At 43.7% G+C, this 18286-nt stretch overlaps 2 protein-coding genes across 6 annotated transcripts in view; one reads left to right on the forward strand and one right to left on the reverse strand.

The window, feature by feature from the left end:
• Window positions 1-18286, forward strand: part of LOC140199294 (C-X-C chemokine receptor type 2-like) — an 87873-nt gene that overhangs the window by 53107 nt on the left and 16480 nt on the right. The gene's annotated exons all lie outside the window — the stretch shown is intronic.
• LOC140199291 (C-X-C chemokine receptor type 2-like) lies at window positions 1807-17382 on the reverse strand. Its single transcript, XM_072261089.1, has 2 exons — window positions 17298-17382; window positions 1807-7067 (listed from the first exon to the last, which is right to left on the reverse strand). The coding sequence occupies exon 2, from the start codon at window positions 7062-7064 to the stop codon at window positions 6006-6008; it is 1059 nt and encodes a 352-aa protein (XP_072117190.1). The 5' UTR covers window positions 7065-7067; window positions 17298-17382; the 3' UTR covers window positions 1807-6005.

Genomic DNA, 18286 nt, shown 5'->3' on the forward strand with positions numbered 1-18286 from the left:
TGGCCGAACTGTGACTCAGAGCAACCCCAATGCAGAAATGGAACTGTCTGTTGTTCTTTGGTGTTTGTCTCTTCTTGTCCTTGCCTCTGTGGGGTAAGTCAGGCAGTTCTACCGTTGCACTGTGGGGGGATCTGTCTTGGCTTGCCCTTGCCTCTGTGGGGTAAGTCTGGCTGTTCTGCTGTTACCAGAGGGATGGACCTATCCCACCTTGGAGTGGAGATAAAGTTGAGTCCTGGTTTGTCTAAAGATAAGTCCTGGCTCTATGTCTATGTACTGTCCAGTCTCATGTTAGTGTCATGTTAAAGATGAGACCCGGTTTTTCAAAGGATAAGTCCTAGCTCTATGTTGATGTACAGTTCCCAGTCTGTCTCTGAGCTCTAGCCTCTGATTTATCAGCCTCTGCATTCTAAGACCTAAGACCCCAGACCCCAGCCTGTCTCCAAGCTCAAGACCCAGACCCCAGCCTGTCTCCAAGCTCAAGACCCAGACCCCAGCCTGTCTCCAAGCTCAAGACCCAGACCCCAGCCTGTCTCCAAGCTCAAGACCCATGGCCCCAGCCTGTCTCCAAGCTCAAGACCCATGGCCCCCAGCCTGCAGCCCCAAGCCTCTAGACCCACGGCCCCCAGCCTGCGGCCCCAAGCCTCTAGACCCCAGCCACGTCCTGTCCTGTAGTCATGTCATGTCCTTGCCTGGTTCTGGGGCCTGAGCCTGAGGCAAGACTCAGGTTCTGGGTCCTTGTCCAGTCTCTGGCTCGAAGCCCAAGCCCAGGTTCCTAGTGCATAGTTCCTTGTCTGGGTTCTCTGCATAGTCCATGTCCTAGCCCAAGTCTGCGTTCTTGTCCCTGCTCCTTGTCTGTATCCTGTCATGCCCCAATTCTAGTCAAGTCCTGTTCCTTGTACTTCAGTGTCTGTGTCTTGCATTTGGGTCCGCCATCAATGCCCCCCATTGTGACAAATAGTCTCTGAGTATTGTTGCTATGATGAGATTTGGGAAAATTGTAGGAGTCATCTCTCGAAGAATTGGAATAGTTCTATTCCATGCTGAACTCTTATTCTGCCCAATCCCAATGAACGACACCTGGACCATAGCCTCCCATACCCCTCCCTTCTGTGTACTTATCCAAAATCCCTCAAATGTAAAAATTGAACCCACAACCACCACTTCCACTGACAGCTCCTTTTACACTCTCACCACTTTCTGAGGGAAGAAGATTCTTCCTCACGCTCTTCTTAAACATTTCACCTTTCTCTCTCAACCTGTGATCTCTAGTTCTCATCTCATCTAACCTCAGTGGACAAAGCCGACTTGCATTTATCCTATCTATATCCCTCTTAATTTTATATACCTCTATCAAATGTGCCCTCATTCTCCTACGTCCTATGCTCCAGGGAATAAAGTTTAACCTATTCAACCTTTCCCTAAGCTCAGGAGCTCAGGTCCCGGCAACACCTTTGTCAATGTTCTTTGCAGACTTTCAATCTTATTGACATCTTTCCTGTAGGTAGGTGAGCAGAACTGCAAACAATACTCCAAATTAGACTTCAACGATGTCTTGTACAACTTCAACATTACATCCTAATTCTTGTACTCAAACATCTCAACTCCTGGACTCAAATCAGATTTTTTTTCAGATTTCTAGCATCTGCAGTCTTCTGATTTTCACTTCTGTGTAGCTGCCCACCTTCGAACTGAATGACACGCAACCCAGTGTGTAACTGTGGGATCACCCTCTACTCTGTCCTGGATAATTTGATTTTGTGCTGTAATGAAGACAGGCGGAATAAGCAGGAGAGGTGAGGCCAGGCATTAAACAAAGCTGTTTTATTCCACAGACAGTTGGTGTACATACAAAATAGTTGTCAAAGCAAATTCCATTACACACTCACACAAGTTACACAATTCACACAATTCTATTCACATCTCCAAACCAAAAGCAGAAATATAAACTACACAGTCTTTGCTTTCTTGGTCAAATGTACTTGCTTTTGGCATAAATTCACTTCAGCGAAACGCCTTTCAGCAAGATATGCCCCCCTGTAGTTTTAGAATGAGATAATAGATGGGAGATGTTTAACTATTTAGCCATTTAGAATGTGGATCAATTCCCGGGTCCAAATGGAATATATCCTTGGCTGTTAAAGCAGCAAGCCAGAAAAGGTATTTATTTTTAATTTTTATTTAGAGTTACAGCATAGTAACAGGCCCCGCTTGTCCAATGTGTCCTCAAGATTCAAAAGAGGTGTACAAGATAATAGGAGGCAAAAATAGAGTGGACAGTGAGAGAAATTTTACCAGGGCAGAAGTGACTAATGCAAGTGGGCATAAAATTTAGGTGACTGGGGGACAGTATAGGTGGGAGGGGGATGCCAGAAGTAAGTTTTATACACAGAGTGGTGGTAGAGACAGATACATCAGGTGCATTTACGAGTCTTCTAGGTAGCACCTGGATGATAGAAAAATGGAGGACTATATCGAAGGGAAGGCTTAGATTAATCTTGGAATCGGTTAAAAGTTCAGCACAAAATCATGGGCCGAAGGGCCTGTTCTGTGCTATGCTATTCTATGTCCTTTAATCTCCAGAAAGTTGCACTTTCAACCAGCTCGTAAACTTGGCTGAGGTGCTGAACACGCATTTTAAGATGTCCCCAAAATTTACCTTCGTAATTGGTCACGTTACACCCAATAGCATGGTACACGGGGTGCATCAAACAGAGATGCGGCCTCAGCTGAGAACATAACGCAGTTGCTGAAGGCATCAGGACTTGCGGGGAGAGAGAGGGAGGCCAGGTGGCATTGGTGTGAGGGCCAACTGTGATTGCATTGATGGTTTGCCTGTGTTCACTCCAGCTGAGAGGAATGATCAGAGACTATAGATGGACTGAACATAGAACATAGAGAAGTACAGCACAGGAACAGGCCCCTTGGCCCAAAGTGTTGTGCTGAATCAATTAAATTAATAACCAAATGGTCAACTAAACTAGTCTCTTCTGCCTGCCCAATATCCATATCTTTCCATTTTCCTCACATTCACATGCCTTTCTAAATGTCTCTTAGAAGTCCCTAATGTATCTGCCTCTATCACCACCCTAGACAGTGCATTGTAGGCTCCCACCACTCTTTGTGAAAACCTGCTCCTCACATCTGCTTTGGAAAGTAATACCCCCCCCACCCTAAATTAATTCCCTCTGGTATTAAACATTTCAACCCTGGGAAAAAGAAATTGTCTGTCTATGCTACTTATGCTTTTTGTAATCTTATACACCTCTATCAGATCTGGCCTTAGCCTTCGCTGCTCCAGAGTTTGTCGAGCCTCTTGTTATAGCACATGCCCTCTAAACCAGGCAGCATCCTGGTAAACCTCTTCAACACCCTCTCCAAAGCCTCGACATCCTTCCTATAATGGGACAACCAGAACTGTACCCAATACTCCAGATGCAGTTGAACTAGAGTGTTATAAAGCTTACATAACTTCCTGAGTTTTGAACTCAATATCCTTAATGTCTTATCCTTTACCATGTACTGTCTCTTTACATTTGACCTACCAAGGTGCAACACTTTACGTTTGGCCGGGTTAAACTCCAACTGCCATTTCTCTGCCCATATCTGCAACTCATCTATATCCCACCATATTCTTTGCTATTCACAATACTACTAATTTTCTATGCCAGTCAACTATGCTATTCACAACATATAATGCCAGTCATCTATGCTATTCACAACACTACTAATCTTCGCAGCATCTGCAAAAGGCTTACTAATCCACCCATCTACATTTTCATCCAATTCATTTATGTACATCACAAACAGCAGAGATTCCTGTGGTTCAAAAAAATATTGTAAATTTTGCAGGTATTTTATTTTCCAAGAATAAACAGGACAGTCCATCGTCATTTCCATGATTAGCCATCCTCTTGAATTGGATCTTGCAGTTGTGTCCTCCAAGAAACAGAGCCCATCCCTGCATTCGTGCTGCTGCTGTTAGTGGAAAACACCCTTCTGTGGATTGAACATGGACCCTAGTGGTTGATGATCAGTAACGAGGGTAAACTCTCTCCTTTACAAATACTGGTTGAAACGTTTGACACTCCAAACCAGACTCAAGATCTCTCTGTCAATCTTTTCATAACTTTTTTTCTGCAGTGGGAAGGGAATGTGATACAAAGGATACCGGGTGTTCACTTCTGGCGTAAGCCACATTGTTTGTCAGTTGTTAGTCTTCGTATTGTAAATCTCAAGTCCTGCATCACTCACGTCATTATCAGAATTTTCGTCAACAGCACGCAAATTGATGCTCTTTGTAACGCTAAAAGTTTCACCTTAGTGAGGCATGCACATAAGACGTGGTGACGTGATGACATATGCTATTTATGTACTTTTACAAATATCCCATAATGTTTGCTATATTGGCTCGTATTTATCTGGAGGAAACCCTGTCTGCCACCCGCCTTGTCTCATGGTGATGTCGGCTGCTGTACAACTGCCACCGAACTCAGCTTCAAACATGAATCGTCAGCCAGCACACAATGTACGTTTTACCAATTACACTTTATAGATGTTACTAAGTCTATGAGATTAATAGAAGTTCAATGCAAAAAAGGAATGCAAAAGGTGCCAGACTTATCAAAGTTCAATTTCATCGTTCACATGTTGGAGCTCGGGGACCTCTTCGGGACCACTCTGATTCTGTCGACTCGCAGCTCGGGACCACCTGGTGTGATCAACCTGAGATTTCCCGCTCGTCCGTCGTCCTCACGGTCTCTCCTCCGACTCCCCGCCAAAACCCCCTGGTTTCCAGCCATATCACCCCAAGAAAGAATAACATGGACACCCATTGGTTCATAATACTCTGCTGTCTGTTATAACCAAAGCAAAGTGCTAGCTTGAGATCTTCTCAGCACTTAACATAACAAAGAATCCATTTTAGTTCACATACGCAGTAACATAAAAGATTAACATAACAAAGAATCCATTTTAATTTTAACATAACAAAGAAGAAACCCCTTACATAAGCAAGCAAAGAGTGCTTTATCGAAGTATATATTTACAATATTACTCAAATAATATTTGAGGGGCAACTTTTTCCACTCAGAGGACGGTGAGTATATGAAACGAGTTGTCAGAGGAAGTGGTTGAGGCAGGTAGAATAGTATCATGTAAGAAGAACTTGGATAGGTACATGGAGAGGCGGAAATTTGGGAGATATGGGCAAAACACAGGAAATAGTGACTAGCTAGGTGAGCACCATGGGCTGGATGGGCCAAAGAGCCTGTGTCAATTCTGTGTTGCTCTGTGACTCTATGCTAAGTGCATCCTTTTGATTCTGATTATTGTGCTTTGTTGGACTCCAGATCCTTCATGTTCAGCTGAAAGGTTCTATTGTTAAAGCAGCTCTTAGGGCAGTCAACACACACAAAACACTGGAGCAACAGTGGATCAGGCAGCATCTATGCAAATGAATAAACAGTCGACATTTTGGGCTGAAATCCTTCATCAGGACTGGAATAGAAGGGGAAAGGTGGTGTAGGGAGGGGCAGGAGTACAAGATGGCAGGTGAGGTCAGGTGGGTGGGGAAGGGATGGAGAATGAAGTAAGAAGCTGGGAAGTGATGGGTGGAAAAGGTAAAAGGCTGAAGAAGAAGAACTCTGATAGGAGAGGACTGTGAGCCATGGGAAAAAGGGAGGGGGGGGTGGGGCACAAGCAGGAAGGTGAGAGGCAGGTGAGAAGAGGTAAGAGGGGGGCCAGAATGGGAAATGTAAAAGGAGAGAAGGGGAGGGGGAATGATTGCTGGAAATTGAAGAAATCAATATTCATGCCATCAGGTTGGTGGATACCCAGATGGAATATGAGCCGTTGCTCCTCCAACCTGAGAGTGGCCTCATTGTGGCAGTACAATTGGCCATTGACTGACATGTCAGAATGGGAATGGGGATTGGAAATAAAATAGTTGGCCACTGGGAAATCCTGGTTTCCTTCATTGACGTACATTTCCAATGCACTGATTGTGTCTAAAAGACAGTTGAATTTGTTCTAGAGGCTGATGACTGGACAGATCTCTGAAAATGATATTCTTCAGTGTGTTTCATGAGTCCTTTATGAGCCAGGAGTCTGAGCAGGTTTGCCCGGAATTTCACCCCGATGAAGGCGTATAATATTGGGTTCACACAGCTGTGCAGAAACCCCAAACACTGGGTGACAAACAGAGCTCGGTTGATGTGGTTGCGCCCAGCACAAGAGGTGCTGGTGACCTTCACCCTCACCAGAGTGTCGATAAACACAGTGATATTGTAGGGCAGCCAACAGACGAGGAAAGCGAGCACAACGGTGATAATGACCTTCAAGGCTTTCTCTTTCTGGAATCCCTTCGTATGACACAATCTCTGGATGGTGACACTGTAGCAGAAGACCATGACACACAATGGAATGAGAAACCCAATGACATGGCGACAGATTTTGGTGGCTATTTTCCATTTCTCATCATATTCACCATCATGATCTTCATTACAGATGAATTTGTCAGAGCTGGCCCTTGCTTGGCCCTTGTAAAGGATGGGTAAAGACAGGAGAATGGACAGCACCCACACAACAGCACAGACCAGTTTGATCAGGAGTGGTCGTTTCTGCCAATGGGGCTGGGCAGAGTGGACGATGGCGAGGTAACGGTCAACACTGATACAGGCCAGAAACAGGATGCCACTGTAAAAGTTCACCTCGTGGAACATGATGACAATCTTACACATGGCATCGCCAAACACCCACCCATATACGGCATCCACTGCCCAGAAGGGCAGAGAGACGGCAAAGAGCAGGTCGGCCATGGCCAGGTGGAGCAGGTAGATGTCCGTGGACAATGTTGCGCGTCGGTTGCAAAGAATAACAATCATCACCACCAGGTTCCCCATCACAGCGAGGAAACACGCCAGGCTGTAGACAACGGCAACTAGAGTACTCATGGCTGGATATGTCTCAAATGTACAAGGGATTGTATCAGGATTAACTGCAAATGGAGTTCCAGTGGTTATATTTTCTCCACAACAATTAGGAATTTTGATCTTTATAGAATCCATTTTCTGGAACAAAAAAAAAGATCAATTAAAGATTAAGGCATTTTCCATCAATGCAAACATTTTTAGAATATGCGCTAAATCTGCTAGCATCACTCTTACCCCTAAGTGCCCAGACTGGCCAAGGTTTCTACAACACTGCATTCCCCACAGACCAGGAAACTCCAAGGAACATACTGTATCAGCAATATCATTTTGAGCTCCCCTAATGATCTAAGATACATCCTCAGTCACTGATTACACAAACTGTGCATTATAGAGCAGTGGTAGGAATAATCCTGGTGGGAACTTTAACCCCTCATTTATATGGCAAGAAAAACAAAGGAAGTCACAACTTCTATAGATGTACCGTGGAGAGCATTCTGACAGACTGCATCACTGTCTGGTATGGAGGGGCTACTGCACAGGACTGAAAGAAGCTGCAGAAGGTTGTAAATCTAGTCAGCTCCATCTTGGGCACCAGCTTACAAAGTACCCAGGACACCTTTAGGGAGCGGTGTCTCAGAAAGGCAATGTCCATTATTAAAGACCCCCAGCACCAAGGGCATGCTCTTTTCTCACTGTTACCATCAGGTAGGAGATACAGAAGCCTGAAGGCACACATTCGGCGATTCAGGAACAGCTTCTTCCCCTTTGCCATCCGATTCCTAAATAAACATTGAAGCTTTGGACACTACCTCACTTTGTTTTAATATACAGTATTTCTGTTTTTGCACATTTTTAATAATCTAATCAATGTACGTAATTGATTTACTTGTTTATTTATTAATATGTTTTATTTAATTTATTATTTTGTTTTCTCTCTCTGTTAGATTATGTATTGCATTGAACTGCTGCTGCTAAGTTAACAAATTTCACGTCACATGCTGGTGATAATAAATCTGATTCTCATTCTAATTATGAGATGCTGGAAATCTGAAATAAATACAGGAATTTATTATACAAAGCATGTGGCAGCCTTAGAGAGAGAGTGCAGAGGATATTTACCAGGATTCAGCAGATGCTGGAACTCCAGAGTAACACACACAAAATGCTGGAGGAACTCAGCAGGCCAGGCAGCATCTATGGAGAGGAATAAGGAGCTGCTCCACTGTGACATCTCCTTGAGGTACATCTACACTGAAGAAATTTAAATCTCTTTGACAGGAGTTTGGTGACACTGCTCTCATTACTCACCCTTTGGGATCTCTGCTGCTCTCTGACCCTTTGATCATGTGCTTACCCAGATTCCCGACTCCTTTCCCTCCCCTCCCTCCACCACACACATTCTTATTCTGGCTTCTTCCCCCTTCCGTTCCAGTCCTGGTGAAGGATCTTGGCCTGAAGCATTGACTGTTTATTCCTCTCCACAGATGCTGCCTGACTAGCTGACTTCCTCCGGTATCTTGCCTGTCTTGCTTTGGACTTTGATCAATATGAGCATTCCCTGAGCTCACACTAAATCTGTCCATGTCACTCTCAACACTGACATAACCAGGCAAGCCAAGGTCTCTCCAACACTGCATTCCCATGACAGAGCAAACACAAGAGCTGGGGGAAAAACACAGGAATGCCATTGTTAACATAGAGCATAGAACAGTACAGCATAGTACAGGCCCTTCGGCCCACAATGTTGTACCGACCCTCAAACCCTGCCTCCCATATAACCCCCCCCCACCTTAAATTCATCCATATACCTGTCTAGCAGTCTCTTAAATTTCACTAGTGTATCTGCCTCCACCACCGACTCAGACAGTGAATTCCACGCACCAACCACTCTGAGTAAAAAACCTTCCTCTAATATACCCCTTGAACTTCCCACCCCTTACCTTAAAGCCATGTCCTCTCCTATTGAGCAGTGGTGCCCTGGGGAAGAGGTGCTGGCTATCCACTCTATCTATTCCTCTTATTATCTTGCATACCTCTATCATGTCTCCTCTCATCCTCCTTCTCTCCAAAGAGTAAAGTCCTAGCTCCCTTAATCTCTGATCATAATACATATTTTCTAAACCAGGCAGCAGCCTGGTAAATCTCCTCTGTACCCTTTCCAATGCTTCCACATCCTTCCTATAATGAGGTGACCAGAACTGGACACAATACTCCAAGTGTGGCCTAACCAGAGTTTTATAGAGTTGCATCATTACCTCACTACCCTTAAACTCTCTCCCTCGATTTATGAAAGCTAACACCCCATAAGCTTTCTTAACTACCCTATGTACCTGTGAGGCAACTTTCAGGGATCTGTGGACATGTACCCCCAGATCCCTCTGCTCCTCCACACTACCAAGTATCCTGCCATTTACCTTGTCCTCTGCCTTGGAGTTTGTCCTTCCAAAGTGTACCACCTCACACTTCTCCGGGTTGAACTCCATCTGCCACTTCTCAGCCCACTTCTGCATCCTATCAATGTCTGTCTGCAATCTACGACAATCCTCTACACTATCTACAACACCACCAACCTTTGTGTCATCTGCAAACTTGCCAACCCACCCTTCTACCCCCATATCCAGGTCGTTAATAAAAATCATGAAAAGTAGAGGTCCCAGAACTGATCCTTGTGGGACACCACTAGTCACAACCCTCCAATCCAAATGTATTCCCTCCACCACGACCCTCTGCCTTCTGCATAAGTTCCCCTATGATCTGGGATCCACTGATTACCCAAACCTTTTATTATGTTGCACTGGTAGGAATAATAATGGTGGAAACTTTAATTTGGTGACAAGGCAAGAAAAGCTAATAACGCTGCAGATGCCGAAAATCTGAAATAAATACAGGAACTACTCAGCAGCTCAGACGGGTACAGGTTTCCCCCGCCATCCGAAGGTAGAGCGTTCCTATGAAATGGTTCGTAAGCCGAGATGTCATAAAGTGAAGAAGCAATTTCCATTTATTTATATGGGAAAATTTTGTGAGCGTTTGCAGACCCAAAAATAACCTACCAAATCATGACAAATAACACATAAAACCTAAAATAACAGTAACATATAGTAAAAGCAGGAATGATATGATAAATACACAGCCTATATAAAGTAGAAATACTTTTCCACAATCATTGTCTGCACAGATCTCCGTAGCAAAAATCTCACACAAGTGCTCTTGGCAGAAAATCTCTCGCAAGTGCTGTTGGCATAAATGCGCTCTCCAGTAACCTTTAAGCTATGAGGTTGCCAAATCTACCAAATAACACGTAAAAATACACAACCTATATAAATAGAAATAATGTATGTACAATTTAGTATCACTTACCGGAATTGGGACAGCGCCAAGCACACTGATGATGGTGTGTTAGACTGAGTCGTCGCAGGTTGGGTGGTGCAGTGGTCCCCATCCTCCGGGCCGCTGACCCGATACATTGCCGCGAAGAACGCAGCAGTAGCCGGGAGGCACACAGCACATCTTTAAGAAAAAAGCCGAAATAAGCATGCTAATTAATTAGGTGCCGCCGACACATAATTGTCGGCCCAGATCAGAGGCGATGCAATCCGAAATCGGCACTGATCTGGGCTGACAATTACGGGTCGGCGGCACCTAATTAATTAGCATGTTTATTTCAGCTTTTTTCTTAAAGATGTGCTGTGTGCCTCCCAGCTACTGTTGCATTCTCCGCGAATTGGTACAGTATCTGTCCTGGGCCCGGGGGTTGGGGTGGTGGGACACGGGGGTGTCATCTCATCGTCAATCAGGGCAGGCAGCTCATCTTCTCCTATGACTGCCCGCCTCGATAGACAGGTATATGGAGGAATTTAAGGTGGGGGGTTATATGGGAGGCGGGGTTTGAGGGTCGGCATAACATTGAGGGCCGAAGGTCGAGGTTCATTGTCTGCTGTGGCTGATGTGGAAGGCTTGCTTGACTGCTGAGCCACGCGCATTTTTCTATCATACAGTTCTTTGTAAGCACTCAAACCATCCTGCAAATATCCTCTAAACCTACGTACCCTTTCAAAATTAAAGTAGTACTTTATCATTGCAGCGGAAATCTCACGCAGTTGCTTCACGTTCATTTCGCTACTGCATTCGGTTTCGATTGTTATCCTTTCCTCTTCCAATTGCATCAGCTCTTTATCTATCAGTTCTTAGTCATGGGATGCCAAAACCTCTTCAACATCATCTTCGTCAGCTTCCACAAGCCAAACTCACTTTGTCCTTGCTTCGTTCACCACGATCGAAACGCTTAATTATGCCTAGTTTTACGCTAAGTGTAACACACTTACTCTTTCAGGCTTTTCCGACACCTTAGAACTCATCTTGCTAACGGCTGCTCAATGCAACGTGTTTAAGCAATGCCGTTCCGAATCCGGGGCAGAGTGGCTGCTCGGGGCGCACGCTGCCTTTTATCGCGTGCTGATTTTTTCGCGTGCCGATTTTTTATCCGCACTGCCTTTCTTCGTAACAGTGAAAACACTTTCTGAGAGCGAAAACGGGGTACTAATGTAGGTCTTTCGTAACAGTGAGGTTTCGTAAAGCGAACATTCAAAAAGCGGGGTACACCTGTACAGGTGTGTTTGGTCCCACGCTACCATGTTCAAGAACAGTTATTACCCTTTGACTATCGGTCTCCTGAATCAGCATGGATAACCTCACTCACCTCAACACTGAATTAATTCTACAACCTACAGGCTTACTTTTTCAACTCATGATCTCAGAATTCTTTTTTTGTTACTTGCCCAGTTTGTCTTATTTTGCTCATTGGTTGTCTGTCAGTCTTTGTTTATGTATGTGTTTTGTAAATTCTATTGTGTTTTCCTGTGAAAGCCTGCAAGGAAATGGATCTCAAGGTATATAGTGATATTTACGTACTTTGCACTTTGATCAATATAAGCATTCCCAGAAAACACACTAAATCCACCAGCATCACTCTCAACAGCAGGCAAGGTCTCTCTAACACTGCATTCCCCATGACACAGGGAGCACTGAGAGGAAGGGGGAAACATACAGGAGCATTATTGTTAAGCTCCCCATTGATCTGAGTTTCATCCTCAGCCACTGATTACACAAGTCTTTCATTACGGTGCACTGGAAGGGATAATAATAGTAGGGACTTTAACTCAGTGACACAAGAAAAACAAAGCAAGCCGCAGACAATGGAAACCTGAAATAAAGGCAGGATCTACTCAGCAGGTCAGGCAGCGCCTGTGAGGAGAATGTTCTGCCAGAGGTGTCTCACACTCTTTACCTCTAGCATCATTTTCCTCTGGTGGAGAAGGCAGTGAGACAGTGGTGTCCCCTTCTGTGTTTATCCCCCTTCCCTCTCTTGTCTGGTCTTGGGGTGCCAGAGAGTATTATTTTCAGATGATGTTGGATAATTTTGGAATTGAAAACTTTCAGAACCAGAATCAGGTTTATCATCACTGACATATATTGTGAAAGGTGCTGTTTTGCAGCAGTAGTACAGTGTAGCACATGAAAATAATGATAAATTACAATGAAATCATAGTAAAACTAAGATGTAGGCAGGAGCATGTGTACTGCCTACTCCCCACCTTCCTGAAGTCAGTGGTAATCTTTGTTTTTCTGCAGACATTGAGAAATATTGTCATGTCACAATGTTACTGCTCTTTATCACCTTCCTGTACTCTGACTCATTGTTGTTTGAGATATCATCAATGTTTTGCTTCAGAACTCTGAATCTGGGCTAATGCCAAGTCCTGATGCAGGATGCTAACTTGAAACCTTGACATGCTGCTCAGTTGTTGAGTTCCTCCAGTGGCAAATGACACTTAAAGGATTGACGGTGGATATGCAATGGCAAGCATTTAAAGATCGCATGGATGAACTACAACAATTGTTCATCCCAGTTTGACAAAAGAATAAATCAAGGAAGGTAGTGCACCCATGGCTGACAAGAGAAATTAGGGATAGTATCAATTCCAAAGAAGAAGCATACAAATTAGCCAGAGAAAGTGGCTCACCTGAGGACTGGGAGAAATTCAGAGTTCAGCAGAGGAGGACAAAGGGCTTAATTAGGAAGGGGAAAAAAGATTATAAGAGAAAACTGGCAGGGAACATAAAAACTGACTGTAAAAGCTTTTATAGATATGTGAAAAGAAAAAGATTGGTTAAAACAAATGTAGGTCCCCTACAGACAGAAACAGGTGAATTGATTATGGGGAACAAGGACATGGCAGACCAATTGAATAACTACTTTGGTTCTGTCTTCACTAAGGAGGACATAAATAATCTTCCAGAAATAGTAGGGGACAGAGGGTCCAGTGAGATGGAGGAACAGAGCGAAATACATGTTAGTAGGGAAGTGGTGTTGGGTAAATTGAAGGGATTAAAGGCAGATAAATCCCCAGGGCCAGATGGTCTGCATCCCAGGGTGCTTAAGGAAGTAGCCCAAGAAATAGTGGATGCATTAGTGATAATTTTTCAAAACTCGTTAGATTCTGGACTAGTTCCTGAGGATTGGAGGGTGGCTAATGTAACCCCACTTTTTAAAAAAGGAGGGAGAGAGAAACCGCGGAATTATAGACCGGTTAGCCTAACGTCGGTGGTGGGGAAACTGCTGGAGTCAGTTATCAAAGATGTGATAACACCACATTTGGAAAGCGGTGAAATCATCGGACAAAGTCGGCATGGATTTGTGAAGGGAAAATCATGTCTGACGAATCTCATAGAATTTTTTGAGGATGTAACTAGTAGAGTGGATAGGGGAGAACCAGTGGATGTGGTATATTTGGATTTTCAAAAGGCTTTTGACAAGGTCCCACACAGGAGGTTAGTGTGCAAACTTAAAGCACACGGTATTGGGGGTAAGGTATTGATGTGGATAGAGAATTGGTTAGCAGACAGGAAGCAAAGAGTGGGAATAAATGGGACCTTTTCAGAATGGAAGGCAGTGACTAGTGGGGTACCGCAAGGCTCAGTGCTGGGACCCCAGTTGTTTACAATATATATTAATGACTTGGATGAGGGAATTAAATGCAGCATCTCCAAGTTTGCGGATGACACGAAGCTGGGCGGCAGTGTCAGCTGTGAGGAGGATGCTAAGAGGATGCAGGGTGACTTGGATAGGTTGGGTGAGTGGGCAAATTCATGGCAGATGCAATTTAATGTGGATAAATGTGAAGTTATCCACTTTGGTGGCAAAAATAGGAAAACAGATTATTATCTGAATGGTGGCTGATTAGGAAAAGGGAAGGTGCAACGAGACCTGGGTGTCATTATACACCAGTCATTGAAAGTGGGCATGCAGGTACAGCAGGCGGTGAAAAAGGCGAATGGTATGCTGGCATTTATAGTGAGAGGATTCGAGTACAGGAGCAGGGAGGTACTACTGCGGTTGTACAAGGCCTTGGTGAGACCACACCTGGAGTATTGTGTGCAGTTTTGGTGCCCTAATCTGAGGAAAGACATCCTTGCCATAGAGGGAGTACAAAGAAGGTTCACCAGATTGATTCCTGGGATGGCAGAACTTTCATATGAAGAAAGACTGGATGAACTGGGCTTGTACTCGTTGGAATTTAGATGATTGAGGGGGGATCTGATTGAAACGTATAAGATCCTAAAGGGATTGGACAGGCTAGATGCAGGGGGATTGTTCCCAATGTTGGGGAAGTCCAGTTTGAGGATAAGGGGGAAGCCTTTTAGGACTGAGATTAGGAAAGACTTCTTCACACAGGGAGTGGTGAATCTGTGGAATTCTCTGCCACAGGAAACAGTTGAGGCCAGTTCATTGGCTATATTTAAGAGGGAGTTAGATATGGCCCTTGTGGCTACGGGGATCAGGGGGTATGGAGGGAAGGCTGGTGCAGGGTTCTGAGTTGGATGATCAGCCATGATCATAATAAATGGTGGTGCAGGCTCGACGGGCCGAATGGCCTACTCCTGCACCTATTTTCTATGTTTCTATTTTGCATGTGTTACTCTGGATTTCTAGCGTCTGCAGAATCTCTTGTGTTAAGATCTTAAAGATAAAGTGAATTTGTCACATGATCATTGAAACATACAGTGAATACAGGACTGGATACAGCAAAAGCTATTGACTCTGAAAATATTCCACTAATAATCCTTCTTCTCCAAAACCTACTGTGCCCTTAGCCTGAATCAGAATCTGGTTTATTATCACTGTTTTATGTAATATAAAATTTGAGAGATTAGTTTTATTTGCCACATGTAGAATACCTATAAAAAGCATTCACGCCCCCCCCCCAGAAAGTTTCATGTTTTATTGTTTTACAACATTGAATCACAGTGGATTTTATTTAGCTTTTTTGACACTGATCAACAGAAAAAGATTCTTTCATCTCAAAGTGAAAACAAATCTCTACAATGTGATATAAATTAATTACAAAGATAAAACACAAAATAATTGATTGCATAAGTATTCACCCACCCCCTTTAATATGACACACCAAATCAGCACTGGTGCAGCCAATTGGTTTTAGAAGTCACATAATTAGTTAAATGGAGATCAGCATATGCAGTCAAGGTATTTCAATTGAGTACTAAAAATACACCTGTATCTGGAAGGTCCAACTGTTGATGGGTCAGTATCCTGGCAAAAACTACACCATCAATATAAAAGAACACTCCAAGCAGTTCTGTGAAAAAGTTATTGAAAAGCACATCAGGAGATGGATACAAGAAAATTTCCAAGTCACTGAATATCCCTTGGAGTGCAGTTAAGTCAATCATCAAGAAATTGAAAGAATATGGCATAGCAGTAAGTTTGCCTAGAGCAGGTTGTCCTCAAAAGCTGAGCAACCGTGCAAGAAGGGGACTGGTGAGGGAGGCCACCAAGACACCTATGACGACTTTGGAGAAATTTCAAGCTTCAGTGGCTGAGGTGGGAGAGGCTGCGCATACAACAACTGTTGACCGGGTGCTTCACCAGTCACACCTTTACTGGAGAGTGGCAAAGAGAAAGCCACTGTTGAAAAAAACTCTTATGAGATCTCGGCTAGAGTTTGCCAGAAGGCACATGGAAGAATCTGAAGTTAGTTGGAAGAAGGTCTATGGTCTGATGAAACCAAAATTAAGCTTTTTGGCCATCAGACTAAATGCTATGTTTAGTGTAAGCCAAGCACTGCACTTCATCAAAAACACACCATCCCTACCGAGAAGCAAGGTGGTGGTTGCATCATGCTGTGGGGATGCTTCACTGCAGCAGGCTCTGGAAAGCTTGTCAAGGTAGAGGGTAAAATTAATGCAGCAAAAATACAGGGAGATCCTGGAGGAAGACCCAATGCAGTCTGCAAGAGAGCTGCAACTTGGGAGAAGATTTGTTTTCCAGCAAGACAATGACCCCAAGATAAATCCAAAGCTACAGAGGAATAGCTTAAAAACAACAAAATTAATGTCCTGGAGTAGTCAAGTCAGAGACCAGACTTCAATCCAATTGAGAATTTGTGGCAGGACCTGAAAAGGGCTGTTCACTCACGATCCCTATTCAATCTGACAGAGCTTGAGCAGTTTTGGGGAATGGGGAAAAATTATGGTGTCCTGATGTTAAAAGCTGATAGAAACCAATCCGCACAGACTCAAAGCTGTAATTGCTGCCAAAGGTGTATCTACTAAATACTGACTTGAAGAGGATGAGTAATTACGCAATCAAGTATTTTGTGTTTAATAATAGTAATAAATTTAGACCAATTTGTAAAAATTTGTTTTCACTTTGACATGAAAAATTATTTTCCGTTGATCGGCGTCAAAAAAGTCAAATTAAATCCATTGTGATTCAATATTGAAAAGCAATAAAACATGAAAACTTCCAAGGGGGGTGAACACTTTATAGGCACTGTACATTGAAACATCGAAACATACAGTGAAATGCATCATTTGTGCCAGTGACCATTACAGTCTGACGGTGTGGAGGTGGTGCAGCCCACAGAAGTTTCCACGCTTCTAGACCATTGTATCATGCTCACAACATACTAATCCTAACATCATGTCTTTTTGGAATGTGGGTAGAAACCAGAGGACCTGGAGGAAACCCAGACAATCACAGGAAGAATGCATAAACTCCTTACAGACAGTGACGGGAATTGAACCCCAGTGTTACAGTTGGTGCTACGAAGTGTTACGCTAATTCCCATGCCACTATGCCATCCAAGGGATGCCAACCACGTTGATGTAACTTGACAAGGGCTACTCACTCACAATCCCCAAGCAATCTAATCTCCAGAGTTAATCTGCAACCGATGTGTAAACCAATACTTCTGCCTGCTCACACATCAACAACAGCAAGTAGACAGAAGTTAAACAGGTAGTGAGAATGTGACAAACTGTTATAGCATAAAATAATTCACATACCAGTTCCAAAGATGCAACCTCCTCACTGGGTTTTCTCAGACAGACTCCAGACAACAGAACCACAGCTCAGTCGTGTTCAGCAAGTCTAACTTACCACCAGATCTGATGAAGAACAGTGGACACTCAATTGAAAAGAACAGGAGGCGTGTTGTAATACATACAGCAGTCATAAAGATAAACAAAGCTCATATTTACATAATCAATTCTGCTGACGTTTTGACAGACAGAGATAAATTCAAGAGGATGTATGGGAGGGAGATCCAGCATAGAACATGCAACAACTGAGAATGAAGCTGGAGTAGAGAGTGTGTTAGGATCTGTGTGCAGAGACCAGGTCAACTGGGTACTCAGAGAGAGGGTCCTTTGGGGCTGAAACACAGATCTAGTTCAAATGGGTGAGATCCCCTTTGTCAATCCTACACAGTTCCTCAGCACAGACTGTCAGTGAGCTGTCTGGTGAGCAGATTATTTTAATTATGGAGAAAACTAAAGCAGGGCAATTTCATTAGTTGAGGAAATTTGAGAATAGTGATCTTTCACTTTCCACAATTCTTGTTGCAGGCTGAACGTTTTGACCAAGTGTTCATTATAGTAAGGATTATGAGCCATGAGGGTAATGTTGCAGCTCTGTAAAACTCTGGTTAGACCATGCTTGGAATATTGTGCTCATTTCTGGTCACCTCATTATAGGAAGGATTTGGAAACTTTAAAGAAGGCGTGGAGGAGATTTACCAGGATTCTGCCTGCATTAGAGAGCATGTCTTACAATGATAGACTGAGCAAGCTTGGGCTCTTCTTCCTGGAGCAAAGGAGAATGAGAGGTGACTTGATAGAGGTGTACAAGATGGTAAGAGGCATAGATAGAGAGGAGAGCCATATATATACACACACACACACACACACACACACACACCCTGAGTGGAAATGGCTAATACCAGGGGACAAAATTTTAAGGTGTTTGAAGTCAAGTATAGGGGGGATGTCAGAGG

Source organism: Mobula birostris, chromosome 6 (assembly GCF_030028105.1).
Source record: "Mobula birostris isolate sMobBir1 chromosome 6, sMobBir1.hap1, whole genome shotgun sequence".
Lineage (NCBI taxonomy): Eukaryota > Metazoa > Chordata > Chondrichthyes > Myliobatiformes > Myliobatidae > Mobula > Mobula birostris.